The sequence below is a fragment of the Amphiura filiformis genome, chromosome 4, assembly GCF_039555335.1.
Source record: "Amphiura filiformis chromosome 4, Afil_fr2py, whole genome shotgun sequence".
NCBI lineage: Eukaryota > Metazoa > Echinodermata > Ophiuroidea > Amphilepidida > Amphiuridae > Amphiura > Amphiura filiformis.
This window is the reverse complement of record NC_092631.1, coordinates 12,210,331-12,234,798: the sequence shown is the minus strand read 5'-3', so window position 1 is coordinate 12,234,798 and position 24,468 is coordinate 12,210,331. Positions and strand designations below refer to the sequence as shown.

General features: G+C 37.8%; 1 protein-coding gene across 1 annotated transcript in view; it reads right to left on the bottom strand.

The window, feature by feature from the left end:
- Nucleotides 1-24,468, bottom strand: part of LOC140149971 (uncharacterized) — a 51,712-nt gene that overhangs the window by 7,648 nt on the left and 19,596 nt on the right. Inside the window, 8 exon segments of the mRNA XM_072171973.1 lie at nt 2,378-2,691; nt 3,191-3,420; nt 3,609-3,690; nt 6,948-7,155; nt 10,699-10,882; nt 11,639-11,789; nt 14,234-18,661; nt 23,440-23,493. Coding sequence (XP_072028074.1) covers nt 2,378-2,691; nt 3,191-3,420; nt 3,609-3,690; nt 6,948-7,155; nt 10,699-10,882; nt 11,639-11,789; nt 14,234-18,661; nt 23,440-23,493 — 5,651 coding nt within the window.

Sequence of the window (24,468 nt, the reverse complement as noted above, 5' to 3'; positions counted from 1 at the left end):
ATAACCATGTGGTCTAAAGAGGATAATTTGAGCATCTTTTTTAAACCTTGATTTTATATTGCACAATTTTACATTTTCGGGTAGTTTGTTCCAATCATGGATTGCATTGTAAAAAAGGAAGCAGAATCTGCTGTTTTGATTTTTGGAACTTGGAAGTTAAAATTGCTACCCCTAGTGTTATAACGATGAAGATGAGATAATTTGACAAAGTTTTCTTTCATATAGCTTGGGCAAACATCATGAAAAATATTAAAAACATGGTTCAAACGGAGCTGCTCAGCCCTTGTTCTGATATTCGAAATGCCTAAATCCTGAAAGTCAGCTTGGTTAATATGATACATGTGATCTTTTCCCAGGATAAATCTGATAACTTTGTTCTGAGCTCGCTGCAATCTGATTGAATGATATTTAGAAATGGCACAATACCAGGAGGAAATAGAATAATCAAACAGGCACAAAACAAGAGCTGAGCAGACCATTTTCTTCACTTTTTGATTAAAAAAATTTGCTTGTCTGTAGAGGAATTTCAAACGAGAATTAACTTGTTTCACAATTTTGGTTGCAATTTCCTCACCATCAAGAAACTGATTAAGTTCTAGACCAAGATAAACAACAGCATGCTTAGACTTAATTATTTGACCATTGTTAAGAATGATAGAAAAATCAAAAACATTATTGACCTTACGCTTCGATCCAAAGAGAATCAGTTCAGTTTTACCTGTGTGCAGAGAGAGATTATTTTCTATAAGCCATTTATTGCAGCTCTCCAAGTTATCACGAAGAACATGACTGATTCTCTCTGGATCTTTAATCGAATATATCAAAGCACTATCATCAGCATACTGCAACATAATACAATTAATAGAAGTGGACATGTCATTAACATAGCATAGGAATAAAAGAGGACCTAAAATACTGCCTTGGGGAACTCCGCATGTTATGACAAGAGGATCCGACTCAACCCCACCAATTTGAACAATTTGTTTACGATCACAAAGATAAGATTCAAACCAGGCTGTGGACTTAACACCCATGGCAGACAGTTTGTTACACAAGATTTTATGGTCAACACTGTCAAAAGCCTTCTGGATATCTAATAAAATCATCCCAGTATAGAAGCCAGCAGCAGTTTTCTTTCTGATATGATCTTGAAGGTGAATGAGGCAAGTGTCAGTTGAGTATGATCCTCTGAAGCCAGATTGGAGTTCATAAAGAAGTTTATTTTCAACCAGGAATTTGTTCAATTGGAAAAAGACAGCCTTTTCTAAAATTTTGGAGACAACTGGGAGAATGCTAACAGGTCTATAATTACCTGCATCCAGCCTACTCTTCTTTTTGTAGAGAGGGATGACTTTTGCCAATTTCATTTGAGTTGGAACAATGCCAGACCGAAGAGAAAGGTTGATAATGAAAGTGATTGGCCCTTTAATAGCCTCTGCCGCATCTTTGATAAAACGGGCTGGAAGGTTGTCAAGTCCAGTGCTCTTGCTTGTATTAAGACTGTTTAATTCCTCAAAAATAAACCCTCGCAAACCTCTTGAAGTTCAAAGAAGTCAGCGGAACATTCTTATAAAAATCTTTAAATGTGTCTGTATCAACACTATAATCAAAAGTAGATTGTTTGGGAAGTTTACCAACCAGATTTGAAGCAATTTCAGTAAAAAAATGATTGAAATGATCCGCAACATCCCTTTTGTCAAAAAGCTTTTCACCCTCAACATCTAAAACAATACCGTTAGATTCCTTAGTACTTTTCTGATACCCAAGGGTTTTAAGTTGTTTCCACAATTGCTTTGGATTATCCTTGTTTTCCTCAAGTTTATCAACAATATAATTTCGTTTTGCATTTCTGATGTCATTGTGTAATTTATTACGCAACATACGGTACATATTGTAGTGTTCAGGGTCATGTTTGTCTCTCCGTGATCTCACGCAACCAACTATCCTGTTCCCGAATACTCTCAAGAATTTCAGCTGTGATCCAGGGCTCAGAATGATTTTTTATTCTAATCTCTTTAAGAGGAGCCACAGAGTCAAGGATAGTGGTGAATAGATCACAGAAAGACATCCATGCCTCATCAACATTGGTACAGTTGTAAACTGAAGACCAATTCGCATTGTTTAAAATTTCAACAAAACTGTCCTTATTGTACTTCCTTGTAGAACGGATTTGAATACATTTGTGAGAAAATGACTTTTGTTTCATACTACTCCTTGTGCAATAGGTTATATAATGATCACTGACACCATACTTGATAACACCATATTTCTTGATTTTTTGCATGTTATTACATATCACATGATCAATTGCTGATTTAGAAGTAGCAGTAACTCTAGTAGGTGCAAGCTTCAACCAATAAGTGTGTGTACTACTTACCAGTAGATCTGGAGATGGCTTTGTAACCTGCACAACTCCTCTCTTCACACCTGGAGGGGAAGACATCCTCACTTGAGGGGCTGACCCAGAAGGTGACACTAATGGCCCTGTCTTCACAACTACTGTTGGAGATATCACTGGTTTAGGGATCACAGTAGCTGCAGGGGTAGCAGCTGCAAAGGTTGTTTTTGCTCCTGCAGTAGCTGCAGGGGTAGTAGCAGCCTGGTTTTGGCCCTGTGCTTGGGCTTGGAGGGCTTGTAGAGTGGCCTGTAGATTGATGGAAGTTCCTGTGGTACCTCCTTGAATTGTGGCACCTGTATAAAAACACATTGGATATTTTCTAATTCAGACACAATATTACTATTCAACAAAACTCAAGAGAGCTAGAGTTTCCTTGGTATTGCACCATTTTGGTCACAAGAATATATGTCAGGAATTGCAGGAAAAATTATCATTTCAAAAGAGTAAACTTCATCCTTGAACAAACTTTCAAAGCTATTCAATGAGTTTAATTACATGTAATGATACCAAATCCGCTGCAGACTCTCTACAAAATGTTTAGATTGAATTTGAATAAAACTTTGTGATCAAACCCAGCAAATTAAGGTCAATATCACAAAGTTGGTGCTGAATAAAACCTAACAGTGTGCGGATGTCATGTGATGAGAGGGAGTTCTTTGGGGATCTAGGTACTTAGTCAGTTGGGTATAAGTCAACCTCCCTTATATAAGGAGGATTCATCACTGCAGCCATTAATATCTAACTTCAGATATAATTTCTTATGTCATATCCTCATTATTGTGCTGTGCATACCTTGCTGTGCAGCAGCTCCTCCGGGTGTTAACACCAGCCTCTGTAGAGTTGTACCCTGTGATGTTGTGGTTTGAATTAGCTGTGCCGGTATCATCTGCCCTGTTCCTTGCACCTGCACCTGAGCTGGTGTAATCACAAACTTTTGTCCACCAACAATGACTGCTTGTGCCTGTGCTGTGTACACATGTGCTTGTCCAGAGAGCTGAGTCTGGGCTGTCTGTCCAGCTGGCCCTCACGCGATGCGCACAGCTGGTTGTCCAGTCACGACTCCAGGTGCAGCTGCTTGTACTGTAGTCCCTGCTATCTGTATTTGAGGACGTTGCTGTTGAATGGTAGCCCCTGCTGGTGTCCGTATAATGACTGTACGAGCTCCTGGGGTATTTATGGAAGGGATGGTGGCTGCTAGGGAGTTGGTTGCCTTGGCGTTGTATATGCTGGGAATCTGGTAACTTGACGGATTCCAGGAGTGAAGGTAGTGAACCCAGGTGAAGCACCAACAACTGTTGATGAAAATCAGTGTTCAGTTACGAAATCAATCACAAGTAGATGGTAATGTAAAATAAATAGCAGAATTGCGTTTGCAAGGTTTGCATACTTTAGGTATCGTAACTGTGTGACATTACTGATTGACTGCTCATTCAATATGGGACAGTCCACAACAGATCCCACCCAGTTGACACGATGTCCATGTACTAAAGGGAATGCTGTGTGACACTTTTAATAAGATGCCTTTTCAGCCAGGGCTCATTTCCAATGACCACCTTGGCTGCAGAATTCTTTTGCCAATGACACAGCCCTGATTATTTGGTTGGATCTTCAATGAATTCAATAAAGAGAAGGCAGTCTCCTTATAGTTCAACAATGCGGAACGCTAAACACAACCCTCTTCTGTTCCATCTTTCATCTTATGACAAATGCAATAAATTAATAATCATTATCAGCAGCTTAAGGGCTTGGTCACCCACCTTTGCATAGTATTTTTATGGGACCTGAGTGCACATCAGACATATTGAATTGCATTCTGAATACGAGGAATGTCCTTTTGATATCAAATAATTTAGATTTTTAAAATTTGCAATATAATACACATTTTATGGCAAATAATTAAAAATTGACATTTTGACATTTAACAATCCTCGAAAGAAAAAACTTTATAAACCTAATATGTACTTAAGGGTTTTCCGTCGTCACCCGATTCGACTCGACTATTGCGCCTCTTTTCAACGTGTGCGTACTTCGCGTCTTGCTTTCGGCATTGCGTTGCAGACATCGCAACGAACGATGCGTGTTGTGCGTGTCAATGCTATTTTTAAGCGCACCGCAATAAGCAGGGCCACAAAATAAAGAAAACAATGTTTGCTGAGCACAAGAAAAGTGGCCGCTTAAATATAACATGTAGGCCTACAAACCAAATTTTGCCAGCGTGATTCCACTGATAACGGACCTGGACCCCTCCCCCAAAGTAGGCTTACGACAGTAGGGTCCAATAGATGGTATGAAGTTATAGGCCTACCCAACAAACACAGAATCAAGTTTGGTTTTTTAACATTAGGCCTAAACGAGTGTTGTATAAATTGGTTAATTCGTAGTAATAATATTTTGGCCTAAATGTTGGGTAACCACTACCGGTATATTATAGGCCTATTATTAAAGGTTATACGTTTGTAGAACGTTTCATAATGAAACGCACCACACGGCAACTTTATAATCCAACATTTAAATCTTTAAAGCATTTTGTGTTATTGGGTAAAGACCTAGGCCTACTACGTGCACTGAATTCATAATGCATGCGATATAGACAACACCATCAAAACTATTCAAATTAAAAAAAATGTGTCATACATTTACAAAAATAATATCATAGCCTAATAGGCCAAATGTTTTTCTACAGCTATAGGCAACCCAGTGTTTAACTTTGCTTTAATTGAACTGCTATGTGATATGAATCCACCTCGAGATAATTCCGTATTATATAGTTTTTGTGACCAAAAAAGTTTTCCTCTCGGTAAACGGCACAAAGCATGCTAAGTAGGCCTATGCCTATAATAATTGTAGGCATGGTGTCAAACGCTTCGCTTTAACATGTTTTAATAAATCCTCTTTTTGGTCGATTGAGTCAGGTGAACATGGTGAAAGCTGAAAATTCCTCACTTAACTTGATAACTCTTTGGTCCAATATCTTTGCAGATTGCAGAATGGGAGTCTTTCTTACACCCGTTTATGACCAAAATACACCAAATTAGTAAGAATATTAAGGCATGAAGCCTTAATAATCGACATCATTAGAAATATTGTTCCTATTATGGTAACTTCTTAGGTAACTTTTTTTACAGTGAAAACTTTCCTGCGTAAACAGACAATTCCTTTTTGTGTGGCCATATGCGTAAACGAACGCTTATCCGGCATCAGATCGCGCGTATACCAGCCGCTTGGTACGCACTTCAAAATATCCATGTACGCAATTAACTACGCATGGTGTCGCAGAAAAAATGCATTTTGACCTATTTTGGTCAATTTACGCAAAAAACAAGGTCCGCTACCCCCAATTTTTTTTTTGCGCGATTTACAGAGCGTTTTATTTTTCATAAAATATATCAAATTAAAAAATTTTATCGATACAATTTTTTTCTACAACGCAAAAGGTTGTCTATTTTGACAAAATTGCTGATTTTGCCATTGAAGTGTACAGAGATTTTTGGAAATGTACACCTCTTTTAAAATGGCTGTAGCTCAAAAGTGAGGTCCGGCACCCCCTGTTTTTTTTACTGATTTATTATCTACACATGTTAATGTACAAAATATGTCAATTTAAAAAAATTTAATCGAATGATTTAGTTACGACGGTAAACCCTTAAAGTGTATGTAGCTGGGAGGAAAAGCCGACCATCATGTGAAAATTTTGACCTTTTGTATTGAAGATGTACATAAGTATCATAATTTAGGTCTTTTGGGAAACTACATACACTTTTAAGTACACATCATTAAATTTATAAAGATTACTTTGAGGTCTGTTATGCGTTCTATAAACGATCAATTCGATTGATCAATATCAAAGAACCTAGATACAAGAGTGGATACAAAATCTGCCATTGTGCACCGTACACACGCACATCAATCTAGTGATTTTATTGTCCAACCGTCAATAAAATAAAATCTCTTCAATAATATTGAAGAGAAGTATTATTTTGTATCCAATCATGCATCTAGGGTCCCAATATTGATCAATCAAATTGATGGTGTATGGGCCGCATTTAAATGTCAAAAATGTCAATTTTTAATAATCTGCCACACAATTTTTATATCGCAAATTAAAAACTAGATGGACCGCGGTTCTCGGATGTCGCGGTTTTCGACGCACAGCGTCGACCGTGATGCCTCCACCAAAGGGAGTGATGTGGAATTCACAAGTTGATACAAAGCTTCAAGCCTAACGCAAATTTTAAAAAATCAATATTATTTGATATCATCAGGATATTCCTTGTATTCAGAATACAATTTGGTATGCCTGATCTGCTCTCAGGTCCCACAAAAAATACTATGCAAAGGTGGGTGAATGAGCCCTTAAAAAGGATTGAGCATTACAAAGATCATGTCTCAAATACATCAATCATTTGTAAAATTGCATTGCACACAGAAGTAGGGGTAAAAAGAAAGTTATCCAGCTGCATGGTGACAACATTTTCCCTCCCTTGTATGATGCAAACATTTCTTTTTTTGATCATGTTTAAAATCAAGTTTCAATTCTGCATCCACTTACCTGTAGTCTGTGGCCTGATTATTTGTGGTATAGCTTTGAGACTCTGTGGTGTCAATGTAACAATGCCAGGTTTGGTCTGTATTACTTGACCTCTACCTCTTCCTATGGTTGCTGCTGATATGGTGATTGGGGCTAAAGTAGGAGTGGTCACTGGTTGAGTAATGGTCACTACCTTTGTGGTCGCCAGAGGCTGGTATGATAGCCTTTTCTGTTAACAAAAAATAGCAATTGCATTATCACAATCAGTTAAACATCATATTCACAGCTCAGTTTTTCAAACTATATTTTATCAGCATTATCACCTAGATTTCAGCTGTTAAGGCGATATAATACCCTGATTTTCATCAGTACCCATCTTCTTTTTTTTGTTGCAAATTTATGAAGTATATTTATATGTTCATCATCTCATGTCCTGAAATATCTCTACATACAAAGTGGTTTTAAACCATTTTAGCCCTATATATTTTTTTGTTTACTGTATCCTGGTAACTGAGATGTGTGTTTCATAACAAACCATAATTTATTCTATTGAACATGTCCAAGTAGAATACATGAATAGAATACATTAAATCCTTTGTTATACTATCTATAGAAATGTACTCACTGATTATAACACTGAATAAATTAAATAGGCCTAATCTCTTCCACATAGACAATTTAATACTACACCATGTATGTATCTTCTATAATATGTTGTTAGGAAAAGAGATTAAAAAAGGCTATAAGGTCATCAAAGGTCAGGTTATAGGTCAATTGGTTCAGGTCAAATTCAGGCATCAATTTTGAATACATGTGATAGTCTGTGATATCATACATGTCATAATGAGGCATCAATTTTGATATTTTGTCTGTTACTGGATATATAATGGAAATGTGTGAGGTGGATATACTAAAATACCTTGGGATGTAAATGGTGAGTACAATTTAGATTGCCTAGTTGAGATGGATTGGGCAAATAAATATAAAATAGTTACCAAAATCACAAAAATGAAGCTTACGGAAAACTACCTAATATGGTGGTAAAGGAGACAAAAAATACAATCTTTTTCAACATTGCTGTAGTGTGGTTGTGGTAACCTGTTACCTATGGCTTAATTAAGTTTCAGTGACACAGTGTCGCAAGTTCAAAATACAAAATATAGCTCGACATTGAAAATAGAAGCATTTTAACCGGTTCGTTTTTTGATAGTTGTGGAGCACCAAGTTCATGAAGTCATAAAAGAAATCAGGGACCACTTATTCCCATTTTACATATCAACATTATTTCCCTAATGTGTTAGCAACACATATCCAAAATTTTAACGAAATCCGTTGATAGTAAGCTTTCCAAAATGAAGTGAATTTAAATCATCAGTGATGTACCTCCTTTTGGCTTCTATCTTCAAATGCATGTAAGCTACATTGATACCGATGCCACCAATAAAACGAGAAGATTTGCCCCTTCATTTTGCATACCACTTTGCCCATTTTTGTTTTGTAATTTCTTCACAAAATGCCAAAAAAATGCAACAAAAAAATCAATGGATGTAGTACCCCCTTAATGCCTAGATACACTTGACATTTTTTTTTAAAATGTGTCCAAGAAAAGAATAAGTACCGTAAACCGGGGCTACTTTGCCACATTTTCAGGCGGCATAGGAAGCGCGACTTTGACGTACGAGGCTGGCGAAGATACAGGACTGACAGCCCCATTCAAAATACACGGTTAGCAATTACAAATGGAAAATTAACATACTTGCAGTGGGGTACTTTGCAGAACCCCCACGGTTTTAGAGTAAGATAATTTTGCTTTGACACCACATAACAAATTTAGAATTGTTTGTGAAGATTTCATGATTATGTGTTAATCCAATGGCGACCTCAAAATTGGCGATATCGCTTCCATCACCGCCTGACATTTTTTTGATGTTGTGGTGCGCCCTCTTGTTATGTTTGCATGAATTGTTACATATAGGGGTTATTAGGAAAGCTATATGCCAGTGTATTTTGCATATGTAGTATGAAAACCACTGGGCCACTCTGTGCCCCATTTTTTTAAAACATTGGGTGGCAAAGTAGCCCCGTGGGTCGGGGCTACTTTGCCAGGCCTATTTTGAAGCAAGTGCTACCTATGATTGTAGCTTCTTTGCCACCCTTTGGGTTTTTAAAAATAACAGCAATGATAAAACACCTCTGAACAATCTAGAAGTCAATACATTGGGTGGCAAAGTAGCCCCATGGTACTGATCTGATCTGCTCTGAAATAATAAGAACTATTAGTATGGGTGATTCTGGAACACTTTTTGAACCATCTAACTTGTAGATTTCATTCTGGTTTGAAGGGTATTCCAGAATTAATCAATATATATATTCAAAACTGTCGACCTAACATATGAATTAGGGTGGCAAAGTAACCCCAACACTTCACTAGGCTGTGAGGGTACAAATCTACAGACTGAGGGTTTTGATATTTTAACTCAGTAGTAAGGACATAATAAAGTATCAAAGTACACATTGGGTGAATTTGTAAAGTCAGTACTTACGGCTGTGGGGTCGATATTTCGCAAAATTTAAAAAACATGTAAAAAAAACCCAAATTTTAAAAATGATGTTCCAAAGTTACTATACCACCATATACATGAACTACATATGTAAAGATATATGGTATGTAAAGTTTGTAATCTGGAGAAAAAGCCAAAAACACCTCAACTTTGAGATAAACATAATCCCAAAACACAGGTCCTCACACACACCAACACAAAGCATCTTCACCAGGTCCATTTTGTTTCAGTAATGTAACAATTACCCATTTACTGGAAAACCTTGCAGAAAACCTGCTGCTATTTGTTCTTATAGTTCCATGATATGGTTTGAATTCCTGCAATATCATTTTGCATCAGTAAAATAGAAAAACATTATCGTAAGTCAATACAGAAAACTATTCATAACTTTGATCCATGGTATGACGATTTGGTATGACAAAATGGTTTGATGCAAAATATCATGAAAATATCCCTTAAAGGGGTGTGACCTTCTCATTTCTCATTTTTCTTTATCAAAACTGAGATTTTAGTATCAGAAGAAAGCTCATTTTGTAACTTCTCAGTACATTTCATAAAGACTTCCATCACTGGTATTAAACTACATCATCAGGCTTGCATTGCACACAATATCTACAGCAAAATTAGCACAAGAATAGGACATAAACATCATATAAACCAGCGATAATGCTGGAACGAAAAGGTGCAAATTGCCTCGAAGACAATAAGCCATGTGTGATTTGCTCCACAGTGATGACCTAAATTTTTTTTTGAATTTCTTCTTTTTGCAAGATTATAATGCCCAACGGTGTACTAAAATACCATGTGAAAGACCGACCCTGAAGTGCTTATTAACAGTAAAATAAACCCGGGATCCAAACAGTACGCTATTGCAGTAGTCCAGCCTGGAACTAACAAAAGCATGAACTAATTTCTATGCTGTATGGAGATTGAGAAATTTGCGAATATGTCCGATCTTCCGGAGAGCCAAAATTGCCTACTGGCAAACAGAGATCACATGAGAGGACAAAGTCAGCTGATGGTCAAGAATGACACCTAAATGGAATGCTTTGGAAAGCATAGGAACCTATTTGAACGAAGAGGAAAACAAATAAGAATCTATTCATTATGGAAATTGCATCTTTAAGATCCAAAAGGAGAGTAAAATGATATCATAGTGATAAAGTAATGAGGATTATAATAGCAACATCTTAAACAGCTGGACTTCTCACCTGCTGGCCTACTGCACGCTGTTGTTTCAGTTGGTCCTCCAGTTGTATCTTCAAGGAAGTCTGCTGTGCCTTAGTGGTTGCTTCATTGCTTTGATTTGTAACCTTAATGCGTGCCTGCTGCTTGGCCTCCTTTGCGGCTGCCTCTTTGGCTTCTCTGTCTCGTATAGCTTGCTCTTTTTGCTTCCTGTTGACACACAAAAATAAGTTGGGTTTAAGGAATTGGATAGCAACGTTTGCACACTATTTTTTGTGGGACATGAGAGCACAAATTGCATTCTGAATATGAGGAATATAAAATAATAAAAAATGTCGCCACATTTTAATTGGCGACATCACATTTCCGAGGTTAAAAAGAGGTTTTGCAAATAACCAGTAATTCCTGAATGAGCTAGCTTTTAAATTACAATAGATTAGGCAAACAAAAAACATGTTTGTTTGTTTCCTGTAGCAGGTCAAAAAAGTCAATTTTTTTTTTATAATCCATGTCTTCAAATGAAAAAAAAACACCCTTTTATGCTGCAAATTGGAATGGAAATTTACAGTGGGTCTCTCTGACACAAACAAAATCATATATTTCATATTCAAGAATATTTATGCTCCCCTTCCAACCTGCAGATTAAAAAAGTATTACAAAAACGTGTGATGTTTTCTCCAGTATTTTTTCACTAAGCTCGTTTGTTGTGTGATGTGTAAATGTTTACTCCAGTAGTGTTTTATGTTATTTTTTGCGATTCTTTTCCAGGTTTTTCTTTTTCAAAACTGAAAAAAAAAAAAAAAAATCTAAATGCGCAAAAAAAACGTCAAAAATGAAATGCGCGCACTACAGTATACAAACTTGGTGTTTTTTTTGGCCTTACACAAGTGCATCCACTTTAAATAAACAGTAAAGGTAGCAGGCTTTTCTTCCAAAACATAACACATAACCATGTATTCTACTCACTTTTCACCAAACTGCACAATCTCCCACATTTCAAGAGTCTCTTCTGGTATCCATACTTCCTCTGTCCTTGGCCCTATCGGTTTCTCTGCTTCAATGGGTCGGGTTGGTTGAGAGCTGGATCGTAAACCTGATCTCTGTGGTTTATGCACCTCTGTTGAATTAAACGTCCCACAGTTCTGTTATTGCATATTCTTAAGTTTCAAAAACAATAACTACACCCCAAATATAGGGTTTATTATATTATAAAAAATTTAAATCCATTGATACAATTTTGATTCATATACACACATACCGAAAATACCGATCATATGAATATAATACAATAATACAGGGCATCTATGCACAACCTTTTTGTTGGATAACGTAATAAACAATAATGTAACAATGTTAATTCTAACAACTAACATTTACAAGTATTAGTACTTAAGTTGAGTTTTATATTATTTTTGTGATCTGGGCTATCATTAGCCTTTTCGAAGTATGGCGTACAGTACACAAAAGGAGGCCAGTCTTCAATCTGGGTAAAACCCGGCAAATTCAAGAGACTTTACCCACTTCATGCAGCACCATCTTATTGTGTCCGCCATATCTCGAAAGGGCTAATGGCTATCTATTCGGTGACAGAGTGCAAAAAATGGATAAAAACACAAAAAATGATGACTTTAAAAGCCGCAGATTTCTATGTCAGTTACATAAGATCACTACACTTTATAGAAAGCCACTGACTAACCACTTTAGCCCTAGACACACATTACATCATTATTGAGAGATGCAGCTAAAATGATGCAGCCAATATGGAATAACCATTTTGGCCATGATCAACTCCCTCCCTCGGTTTTGTATGGGTAGACCAGGATATTTTGCAGCAAGTTCCTTGTTCTGCGGAATCACAAGCTAGCCAAAATTTCCATGACAGTAAAAAATGACCTTGCAGGGGCTCAAAATGTACTGTCACACATGACATGAGTCTAGCACCTTAACCAATAGAGCTAACTGCACTGCTATGTCATAAAGTTATAAACAATCTAGACTGGCCCAGTCTCGGTTCGGTTCAATCTCTGGATAATGTAACAATAAATAATTACATAATGCCCTATGAAAAAATGCCAAAGTCCTGTAAGCCCCCACCCCCCTTAGTTTTCTCAATGCCAAAAACCCATTCCTCTTCATCCACAAATCGACGCCATTGATTACACACACATAATATAACATACTCATATTATTAGTGAACGCAAAAGTCCATTGAGCGCTGATTCCTCGACTGGACCAATCTGTTTGAAATCTCCCTTCCAAATAATCGTTCAACAAAGCCTGGGGATTCCGATGTCAATTACGAAAGCCCCGCCCCAGTTTCAATTCAAATATGGTAGCACAAAGCTATGCCGCGGGATGTGACGCAAGATTGGATGGGACACTTGTCAACAACTGAGAGGTATTGAGCTCAACTGGCACGCGTCTGATAGACCCATGGTACGCGCAATAATAAAAGACAAGCAATCGACTCGGACTTAGGCCTATTGTCCATATTGCATATATTATTGCGTGCGGTTTGCAAATGTTTGCACATTATTTATCTAGGGAAGCCTCTTCAAATATCCCCGCGCTGCCAAGCTGAGAGAACATGGACGTGGTATATAGAAAGATCGCGTGACCCAGGATCGGTAAAAGTGAATTCCCACAAAGTACTGGGAACTGGAAGGCATATTGCCTACAGATTGGAAGGGTCCGTGTATTGGGTTGATTTTTAATGTTATGTAGTCTGCAGTACTAGTCGTTATCCATAGACCCGAGGGAGGGTCTATAAACAATCAAGTGTTCATTTGAATATAACTGATAATGTTTGTACTGACCTTGTTTAAAATTTCAGATCTATATTCAAGTGTTTTCTCTGCATTTCACCAGATAATACCAAAGTCACTTTATACCAGTGTCATAATACTAGTGTCCTAATTTTTTGTGTTAAAATAAAGAAATTAGAGTTCTTCTAACCTGGGAATGTCATGAACTAATTATATAGTATGCATAATTGGTCACATAGAGTTACACGCACTGGTTATCATGCATATTTACTTTCACAAACAGCAGCGTTTGAGTGTGTTCACAACTGACTGGATATGCGTGCACCCACTCGTTCCCAGTTGGAATTTTTGGTGCAGGTTACCTGAAGGTCATCATTTATTATATTTACAAGCCTTGTTCTGGCTTAGTTTGAATAAAAAGTTTGACTGAAAAGTTCAATGGCACCATAACTTGGTGAGGCCCCTAGCCAGCAAATCCAATTATAAGAGGCCATCTAGTTAAATGTCAAACAAAGCTGTTGTTTAACTTGTTTACATTATTTTGCATGTATATATTTGCAATAAATAGCATTGCTACATATGTAGTACACACACACACAACTGTTTGGAGAAAATTTAAACAAAAATTAAGTGCCAATTTATAATTTGATCCCTGGTGATACTTGCCCGTAAATTACATAAATGGTACCTGCTCACAAATTTGCCCACAAAATCCTAGCCTTAGAATGAAAATTGAAATCCATCTTTAGCTTTTCAATTTAGATTATAATAAACATGATTGTAGTACAATACTCACCCCTGTCTTCATTTTCAGTTCTGATAGGTGTTATGATCTTCCTCATCAGGTACTCTGATTTCAGTCCACTAGGCATCACATCTCGCTTATCAACCAATTCTGTCTTGATCACCTCCGTCTCCGTTGATGTTGTGTTCACACTACCATGTGGTGGCTTTATAGACAGGTCATCCCATCGTATACACGCCCACAAAATGCGCAGCATTACTCCAACGCCTGCGAAGGATTTAAGCTTTTGCACTCGGTATCTCCAACATATCCTGAAAGTTGGTCTGGGTGCAGGATATGGCCAATAGTTGCCCACATTTTTAGCATTGTAATTGAAACCCTCCACTTCATAGTGGCCAGCACGCCGGCCCAGTTTCATTATTTCTTGAGGCGGTAACACCAGTATACTTTTTTGCTTGCTCCGTGTTGCAAATTTACGGCATAGTGGCAAAGGTTTTGCAATTTTCTTTATTGCTTTCTTCTTTGAGTATTTACAAGCCAAATATATGCCTCCTGTTGTTGAAGTTTTTCTTTTTGGATACACTACAGGCTCAAGAAGTACCCCTTCCTCAAGCTTTTTTATCTGTGTCTCAAGTGCTGTCTGTGAAAACTGAACCATTGTGGTTTTACCCCCTTGTGTGGTAGCAGCCATCTTGGATGCGTGAACCATTTTGGTTAATGCCTCTGATGCTGATATCGTCTTCTCTACCTTCAATGCTTTCCCTTTACCTCCAGTTGTTGTAGTGGTTGTTGTCACCACTTTTTGTGTTGCAATGGTAGTCGTTACCACTGTTGTAGTCACAATGGTAGTACTAGTACATGTAGTACCTGTCTCCTGTTCTGTCTTGGTATCATCTGCTATCGTCTCAGATTGGGTAATATTTGAGTTAGGTTTTCCTGAAGTACCAGTTGAGGAAGCATTGTTTGAGGATGGCAAATCAATTGGTGCAATGGATTTGGCCATTGAAGGAGCATCTGTACTAGTTGCTTTAGCTGCATCCCTATTGGTGATAGGAGCAAGGGGTGGTAAAAGGGCTGACAGTCCATCATTACCCCTGTCCTCTGTCTTTGTTGACTCTGATAACTGAGGATTTGATGATGTTGCTACAAATTTATCATCCACACTTGAGTTTGCTGCTTCTTTGGTGCTATTTATATCAGTTCTAGAAACAGAATTCTTATCATCCACACTGGAAGATGAAATATTAATTACACTCTCTGAACTTGATATAGTTTGACTTTTTTCTTCACTACAATGCAAAGTTCTTTCTGTTTCTGATGCGCTTGTTTGTGAAGTAGACGTTGCAGCAGGGGCTTCACATGGTGCACTAGTAGTGGCACTAGCTACATTGGCCACTAAGTTTGATGCAGTTGATGTCTCAGGAGTCGTATCCTTATGGTTGCACTCAGATGATGAGGTGACTGTATTAGTCTTGCTGGCATCCTCAGGACCGGATGATATTACATTGTTCTGTGTATGATTGCAATTTGTGCTTTGTGGCGTTTCAATCTCTCCTGTACTCTGTGCAGTAGTTGTTGTAGTTGGACTCTGTGGCGGTGTATTGCACCCTAGGCTGGTCCCACAAGGACCAACTCTTGTGGGACTTTGTGGAGGAGTGCCGCAACCCATGCTTGTTCCACACGGTGTGGAGGTAGATGTTGCAGAAGTGGAAGATGACGAGGATGAAGAAGTAGCTGCTATTGTATCTACACTGGATGCTTCTGTTATAACTGTACCTGTAGTATGAGTTTGACTCACAGCTGGGGACTCTGGATTACATCCATGGCTTGTTCCACAAGAATTTGAATTAGCAGTTTTTGGTACAGCATCAGAGGCAGCATTACTTTCCTTGGCTGCAGAGTCAATTTTACTGTCATCCATTATGGCACTTTGATGGTTGCAATCAGCATTTTGGGACGATGTTGAAGGTGTATCAACTAACTTGGAGCGAGCTATGTCTATTAGGGAACCTGCTCCTGCAGTCCTCCGAATTGTTACAGTTGTAAAACCACCGCTCACTTTTGCACTGGAAATTTCTATGGCTTTTTTAGATTCCTCACCCGTTGAGAGTACAGTGACGTCACTTGTGACATCACTTGTGGCAGATTTTTCTCCCTTTGACATGACCAAAGACTGTGACGTACCCTGATTATTTTCACCTGCTGTCAACTCGTCCAACTTTGCACCATTAGTGCCTTGTTCCAATACTTTCTCATCAACACCACATTCTGAACTCTTTACATCAGCAGTTGTGCTTGTTCCCATTGCTGTCTCAGCCTTGATATCTTCCACATGTGAAGACTCCATGGCTAGTGTTTTGGAAACCACTTTTTCACTTTCTGTTTCAAATGGCTTCATACACACAGACTGTTCATCTACTGGCATACTTTCTGAAACAGTTCTTATTTCTTCCTTTAATAATGGTAAATCAACACTGTATTTAGGAGTTTGTTCTTGTGGAACCGACACTGTAGTCTCATCACTATCTTGTGCAGACTCAAGTTTAGTTACAGATTTCTCATGCAGATTTTCTGCGGTGTGATCTGCAGTATCGACTAGTGCAGACACTCCCCTCTCAGAAAGACCACTTGCTTCTTGGATGAGATTACCTGCTTCTCTTCCCTGCATTTCTGGCAATGTTTTAGCTTCATCAGGTTTGGGCTGAGTGGACACCACTCTTTCTTTCACAGGTGTCTCTTTACTATCCTTGCTCTCACCACTTTTAGCTTTTATCCCTGGTAATCTACTCACACTAGCCAGCATGCTCAAATAGGCAGCTTGGAATGATGTAGGCACTTTTGTAGAAGTTGGTTTGTGGAATTCAGTTGATCTACTGGAAACTGTTCTTGGATTTGTTGTGTCTGAAGATGGCACAGCTGCTGGTGTTGAAGCAGTTTCTCCTACAAATTCAGCTCCAGCCTCAGGTTTTGTAGGACTTTTCAACACAGCAAATATTCCAGCACGTTCTGCTGATTGGTTGCTTGTTAATTCTTCCTCTTTTGATTTCACATCACTTGGTGAGGTTTGATTCACATCACTTGACGAGGCTTGTACTACCACTTTAGCTGGCTTAACAGGGCTTGTCTCCTCTACACCTTTCACAGCTGGTGACAATTTAACAGTACTTTGAACTGTCTGAATTTGATTTTCCCCTTGAGCTTTGATAGTTTCTATTGCAGGTTTGACAGTTTGCACAATACTAGATTGTCCACCTACTTGTGGCAACTTAGTTAACCCACCACCTCCAACAACTTTGGCAACTGAGCTCACCGGAGTAGTATTCACCAAGCCAAGACTAGATGAATGAAATTTAGTTAAGGAAAGCCCTTTTCTGACTTCCTGTTGCTTTGCTGTAGCTGCAACAGCTCCAGTGGCTGGTGTTGAAGTTATTGGTTTTTCTTCATTCTTGACAAGCTTTGTACTGGTTAGAGGAGCTACTGAACTTTTATCCTGTGCACTTGTGATCAATTTAACTCCACTCAACTCAGTCTTCTTCTTTGAGAGTATACTCTTAGCCTGTGCAAGCAACTTCTCCAACTGTTCTTTATCTTTGAGTGCCTTTTGATATGTTTCATAGCGTTTCAATTGATTCTGAAATTCTTGTTGCTCAGCTTGTTGCTGCTTCATGCGCCGGTCCAGAAATCCTTCTAGTTTGGATCGATATGGAATCTTTTTGTATAGAGTGTGAGTCTTGAGAGCAATGCTGATATCTATCTCATCCCAGGTTGTTGGAGCATCGATCTTTGGTTTCTTCACTGTTTCTGTTTGTGACTTATCTTCAGAAACATCTTCTGACACCACCATCTTATCTGCATCTGAAGATTCTATTTTTGTCTGATCACCATCTTCCGTCTTTGGCACTACTTTAGTATCAGTTGATGATTCCTTATTTGAAGGTAATAAGGTTTCTTTCTGAGGTAACACTTTCTCATCAGTTTCATCTGTCATGGCTACATCATTTACACTTTCTTTCTCACTTGTTTCCTTCGCCTTCTCTGATATCTGCACTGATCCCTCTTTGCAACTAGAATTGTCTTTGACATCCTCAACTTTGTTATCCGAAGACTTGACATCATCCAATTCCTTGCTTTTACTTTCAGACGTATCCATTACTTCCACCTTGTCGTCTTCCTCAGTCTTCTTTTCATTCTTCTTGTCCACCAACTCATGTATCTCACCCAATGAAGCATCTTCTACATCCATTTTTGCATCTTCAGTCTCTACTGATACTTTCTCATCTGTAGCCTCACCTGCACCCTGTACTGTAGATGGTGCATCACCTTCTCCTGACATTGGCTGTTGATATGGAACAGAACCCACATCTGTTCCTGAATGCTTCACATGGCCTCTGGACCTTGGAGGTCCTCGTCTTTGACAGATTTTTGGCTTCTTGTCTGGTTTTGCTGGCAGTGGTGTGTCTGGAATCTGGTTTGTTCCATCTACAAGAAAAGCAAAGTTGCAATCATAATGAGAAAGTATTTATGTATTTTTAAACAACTTAATCTGCCTGCAATTAAATATATATTCTGCTAAGCTTTGAACATTGTGCATCCAGTGGTAGTATATAACATATAACACATTAACATAAAATTGAAAGTTGCTGTGCTAATCCCAAATCATCTCAAGTAGTGATACTTATTCCAATTAAGTCTTACCAATTTAATATGTTCAAGGATGCACCAGTTTACCTTAACAGCTATTAAAGCTATATTCCACAGCTTGATTAGAAACCAGTAGATAGAATAAGCCTCTGGGACTATAGTTTGAACAGTACTAAAATAGGTAGATTAATACCATTATTGTTATTTGGTGACATCTCACCAGCCTATTAAACAATCATGCATGTTAGTATGCAAAAAAAAACACAGAATAATTTATTTTGAAATTGATGCATGTACAGCATTGCAAAATGTTAGTTTAGAGTAAAGAAGGAAATTGTTTGTGTTCTTAAACAAATAAGGCAGATATAACAAACTTGTGTGTGTGAGACACCTTCTGTACATGCATGATAGTGAACTGTTGTATCACTTGACATTCAGGGATCTACTTTAACACCCGCCCAAATGCCAGTGGCATGTAACTTTGATGTTGGGCAGGTAAATTTTCAAAAAGTGGATGAAACTGAAAAACTCGTTTTGCAGCCCTCAGGTGAGGAACTTCAGAATGTGTCCTCCTATATCCAGAAATCAATATAATGACTCAAGTTTCCACATGCAAAGTTCCATAACATCAGCCTAATACTTTAAATGTGCAACATAATAAGCCTCTGAGTGTGTGGTAGAAACGCAATACCAACACCGCTCTATGAGATTGATGTCATAGACCAGCAATTACCATACCCCAAAATCATGCAGAAAGGAATGAGGGTAGTACTTAAATAGTACATTACAGGTTCATGTGACATTGTATCGTGGATTTACACTGGTAAAGAGCCATCTTCGTAGTGATATATTTAATACAAAATACAGACAAATATTGCAGTGTTTAGAGGGGTTCTACAACCCGGACAATGCTCAAAACAAAACGTTGAAAGTGAAAGAGTATCTTCTTTGTCCATCAATAAATCATGCACACACAACCCAACAGGATTGTTTGCAAATTGTGATTCTTTAATATTGAGTGTGGCTCTGGCTGTAGGTAAATACTTGGCAGGTAAAATGTCTCATGTGCTGTTAACTTTTATGAGTTGGCTTCCTGACTGGATAGTGGCCACAAAGTTTAGGGTACCACCCCTGCTGACATACAATGTAGACTTACATTGGGCAAGGACATCATATCATTGCGTGAGTGCAAATCAGTCTGTGACATTTCTGCCAAAAACAACTTTTACAGATAGTTACAAAGCTAATCATTGTGCACATTTCGAGCTTTATTTGAAATCGGAGCCGATTAATTATTTTGTAAATAAGTAAACTGATTCAAACTGATCACACTGGAAGTAGAGTTTGTAAATGCAAGAGCATTATGCACATAAGATGTTCTGGCACATGGGTTATGCATATACGATATTTTATTTCTGACTTTAAATTATGTTTGGTATTGAAATTTCATTTAAAGCTTTAAGTAATTGTTACAAGTTTAATTTATGGAACATGTACATGTAAATAAAATATGGTGCATATGTTGGTTCTTAAAAACTCTCTCTAGTTTGTAGAAGAATAGCATGAGGCACATATGATAAAGTCTTGTAAAAAATAAATTTGGAATACATGTATTTGCTATAAAATTTGGTTTATTATTTATTAGCAATTTATTCAAAAAGCAAATTTCTGCCAAATGTAAAATCAAATCTCTCATTTGATTTGATTCCAAAGCCAAATTTCTTCTTTCATTGGTTTCTTTGAAAAAAGCACAAAAATGTTTCTACTTCAAAACTGACACAGATGCACATACTATGTTAGCTAGATAGGTGTTAAAAACATGTTCAGTGTTATTTGTACATTTTGCCTTGTTCAAGAACATTCTATCTTTCAGGTTCACAAGCAAACACATGTAATATTCTCTTGGTCAGGGTTGTTCCATCTATCACACTTACTCATTACACACCTATGTCATGTTTCAAAATCCCTACTGGTTTTGTACAGGGCCTGGTTCAGTTCCAGTCAATTATCTCAGCATAGAAACTAATAATTTGCATTCTTTAGGGAGTGGAGTCCCCTGATAAAAAAACCTGTTAAAACATTTGGAATTGTGTCATTTATGTTATGGCATGTTTTGTGATTTCCCACATGGAGTGCAATAGTAAACATCCCTTTATTTCAGAGGGTGTGACATGGAACAGCTACAAGGCGGTTCTCGAACCACGAGTCTCGCCTGCTTTTGTGACCGCCTGCTTTTGCGATAACTGTTGGTAGAGAGGTAAATGAATTTGGCGGTTATCGGCTGGGCACGATTATCTGGCCGATGGTAACTGTACCCACCAAGTTTCATGCCCATGCAACAGTTTTTACTAATATGACCTCAGATGACCCTGGTGGCCTGAAATGACCTTCTAAAATTTTGGCTCTAAATGTTGACTGTACCCCTCGTGCTAAGTTTCATGCCCATACGACAGTTTTACTAATTTGACCTCAGATGACCCCTGGTGGCCTCTCGAAATGACCTTCCAAAAATTTGGCTTTAAATGTTGACTGTACCCATCAAGTTTCATGCCCATACTGAGTTTTTACTAATTTGTCCTCAGATGACCCCTGGTGACTCGAAATTACCTTCCAAATATTTGGCTTTAAATGTTGACTGTACCCACCAAGTTCCATGTCCATCCAACAGTTTTTACTAATTTGACCTCAGATGACCCCAAATGACCTTCCAAAAATTTGGCTTGAAATGTTGACTGTACCCACCAAGTTTCATGTCCATCGACAGTTTTACTAATTTGACCTCAGATGACCCCTGGTGACCCCAAAATGACCTTCCAAAAATTTGGCTTTAAATGTTGACTGTACCCACCAAGTTTCATGTCCATACGACAGTTTTACTAATTTGACCTCAGATGACCCCTGGTGACCCCAAAATGACCTTCCAAAATTTGGCTTTAAATGATGACTGTACCCACCAAGTTTCATGCCCATACGAGTTTTTAATAACTTGACCTCAGATGACCCCTGAGTGACCTCGGATGACCCCGTAATGACCTTCCAAAAATTTGGCAAAATCAAAGAACTATTTCATCAAAGTAATAAATCAAAACAGAAAGATGCTTCCTTTACGAGTTATCACTCATTGAAAGTGCTACTTTGCTATACTTTACATGGAAAGCGACTATCTTAAAGTCGTCATATTTCCTTAATTACATGACCGATCAAGCTGTTATTGGGATATGTGATGCACAGTTGAAAATTAATTGTTAAAAGATTTGATGACCTCAGTTGACCTTTGACCTTGTATGTGACCTTTGACCTCACGAAATTGGAAAAAGTATGTTGCGCTGAAAAATCAAATTTGGCAATACCAAAGAACTATTTCATCAAATAAATCAAAACAGAAAGATGCTTCCTTTACGAGTTATCACTCATTGAAAGTGCTACTTTGCTATACTTTACAAAGAAAGCGACTATCTTAAAGTCGTCATATTTCCTTAATTACATGACCGATCAAGCTGTTATTGGGATATGTGATGCACAGTTGAAAATTAATTATTAAAAGATTTGGTGACCTCAGTTGACCTTTGACCTTGTATGTGACCTTTGACCTCATGAAAATCTAATCAGGTCGAGTACCTCTGGCCACGCAACTCCCCACCAAGTTACGTCACTGTACCCCATACGGATCTCCAGATAATCTGTTCACAAGGTATTTTGCTTATTACGCATATATTATGCAAATTAGGTACTTAATTACCATATTTTACGCTCAAAATCTAATCAGGTCGAGAACCTCTGGCCCCGCTACTCCTCACCAAGTTATGTCACTGTACCCCATACGGATCTCCAGATAAGCTGTTCACAAGGGTTTTTTGCTTGATACGCATCAAATACGCATAAATTATGCAAATTAGGTACTTAATTAGCATATTTTGCACTGAAAATCTAATCAGGTCGAGAACATCTGGCCCTGCTACTCCCCACCAAGTTACGTCACTGTACCCCATACGGATCTCCAGATAAGCTGTTCACAAGGTTTTTTTTTGCTTGATACGCATCAAATACGCATAAATTATGCAAATTAGGTACTTAATTAGCATATTTTGCGCTGAAAATCTAATCAGGTCGAGAACATCTGGCCACGCTACTCCCCACCAAGTTATGTCACTGTACCCCATACGGATCTCCAGATAATCTGTTCACAAGGTATTTTGCTTATTACGCATAAATTATGCAAATTAGGTACTTAATTACCATATTTTGCGCTCAAAATCTAATCAGGTCGACACCCTCTGGTCATGCTACCCCTATAAAGTTTCATCATCATAGCACTTACGGTTCTCAAGATAACGCGTTCACAAGCTTTTTCCGAACGCTTTTACGCACTTCCCCCACACACACACACACACACCATAGTGATTACTAAGTCTCTCCCTGAACATTCAGGCGAGACAAAAATGGCCAATATGATAAAGCAAGCTAATGTGAGTGACACCACGCTGACAAGCCAACAGAATGGCACCAATGTATGCCCTACAAGACCCATGTGTTTGCAAGGGTAGACAGAAATAAATGCATAAATTACAAGTACACAAAGAATACACAGAGGAAAGAGAGAGAAAGAGAGAGCTCACCACGTAAGACATGCTTTGGCACAGCAATACCATTCAACACAAGGTTGTAACCAGCTGAAAGAGATTACAAATATCAACTCACATGCACATTAGCAATAACAAACAGCACATCAAGACACAAGTAAGCTGGGTCACACTGTTTAGTCTACTAAACATGCACATTGCATACAATTACATCCCTTTTGCCACATTATTATGTTTTGATGGATCCAAGTTGTGATAATATTGGATCCAACACATAATAATGATAATGATAAAATTGGATGCTTTACGCCCGATGTTTATTGGTCTCGCTATGAGTTTTAAAATATTGGACTTGACTACGTCTCGTCCAATATTTTAAAACTCATAGCTCGACCAATAAATATGGGCTCAATCGATCCAATTTTATATCAAAAATCCCCACAAAAGCAGCCGATATATATGCATTTAGCAACAAGTTTTCTTTCATGGTCTCCTGGTAAAATTCTTTGGGTTTGTATTTTTTTACCGTAACAGAGTGAAACAATATTGTTGCACCAATTATCTTTCACTGTGTTTCATATATATTCATAATTATTTTATCTCACAAAATTAATCATTCTTGTCGAGTGCAAAGACAAATTTAATCCAATCAATTAGGATCGAACATGGACTTGAAACCATTACTAATACCATACTGACCTAGTTTAGCCCTATGCCCAGTAACTTGCTAGAATTAAGAATTCTTTAAAAAATTGCAGAAAATATAAATTAAAATAAATAAATAATAATAAATTACCATTTTAAAATATAAGTGCATTTTGTGCATAATTTTGACAGTTTGTTTTTGACAACATTGCACAATTTTTGTGACAAGATAACTTGAAAAATATGCAAGCAAATGGTAAACATTTTGCACTATCATTTAGAGCTTATCAATATCTAGGGGAGGTTTTCTCTCATTGCACTATCATTTAGAGCTTATCAATATCTAGGGGAGGTTTTCTCTCATATTTTCAATACATATTTTTTAAACAAAAATACACCATTATGTGCAATTCGTTACTG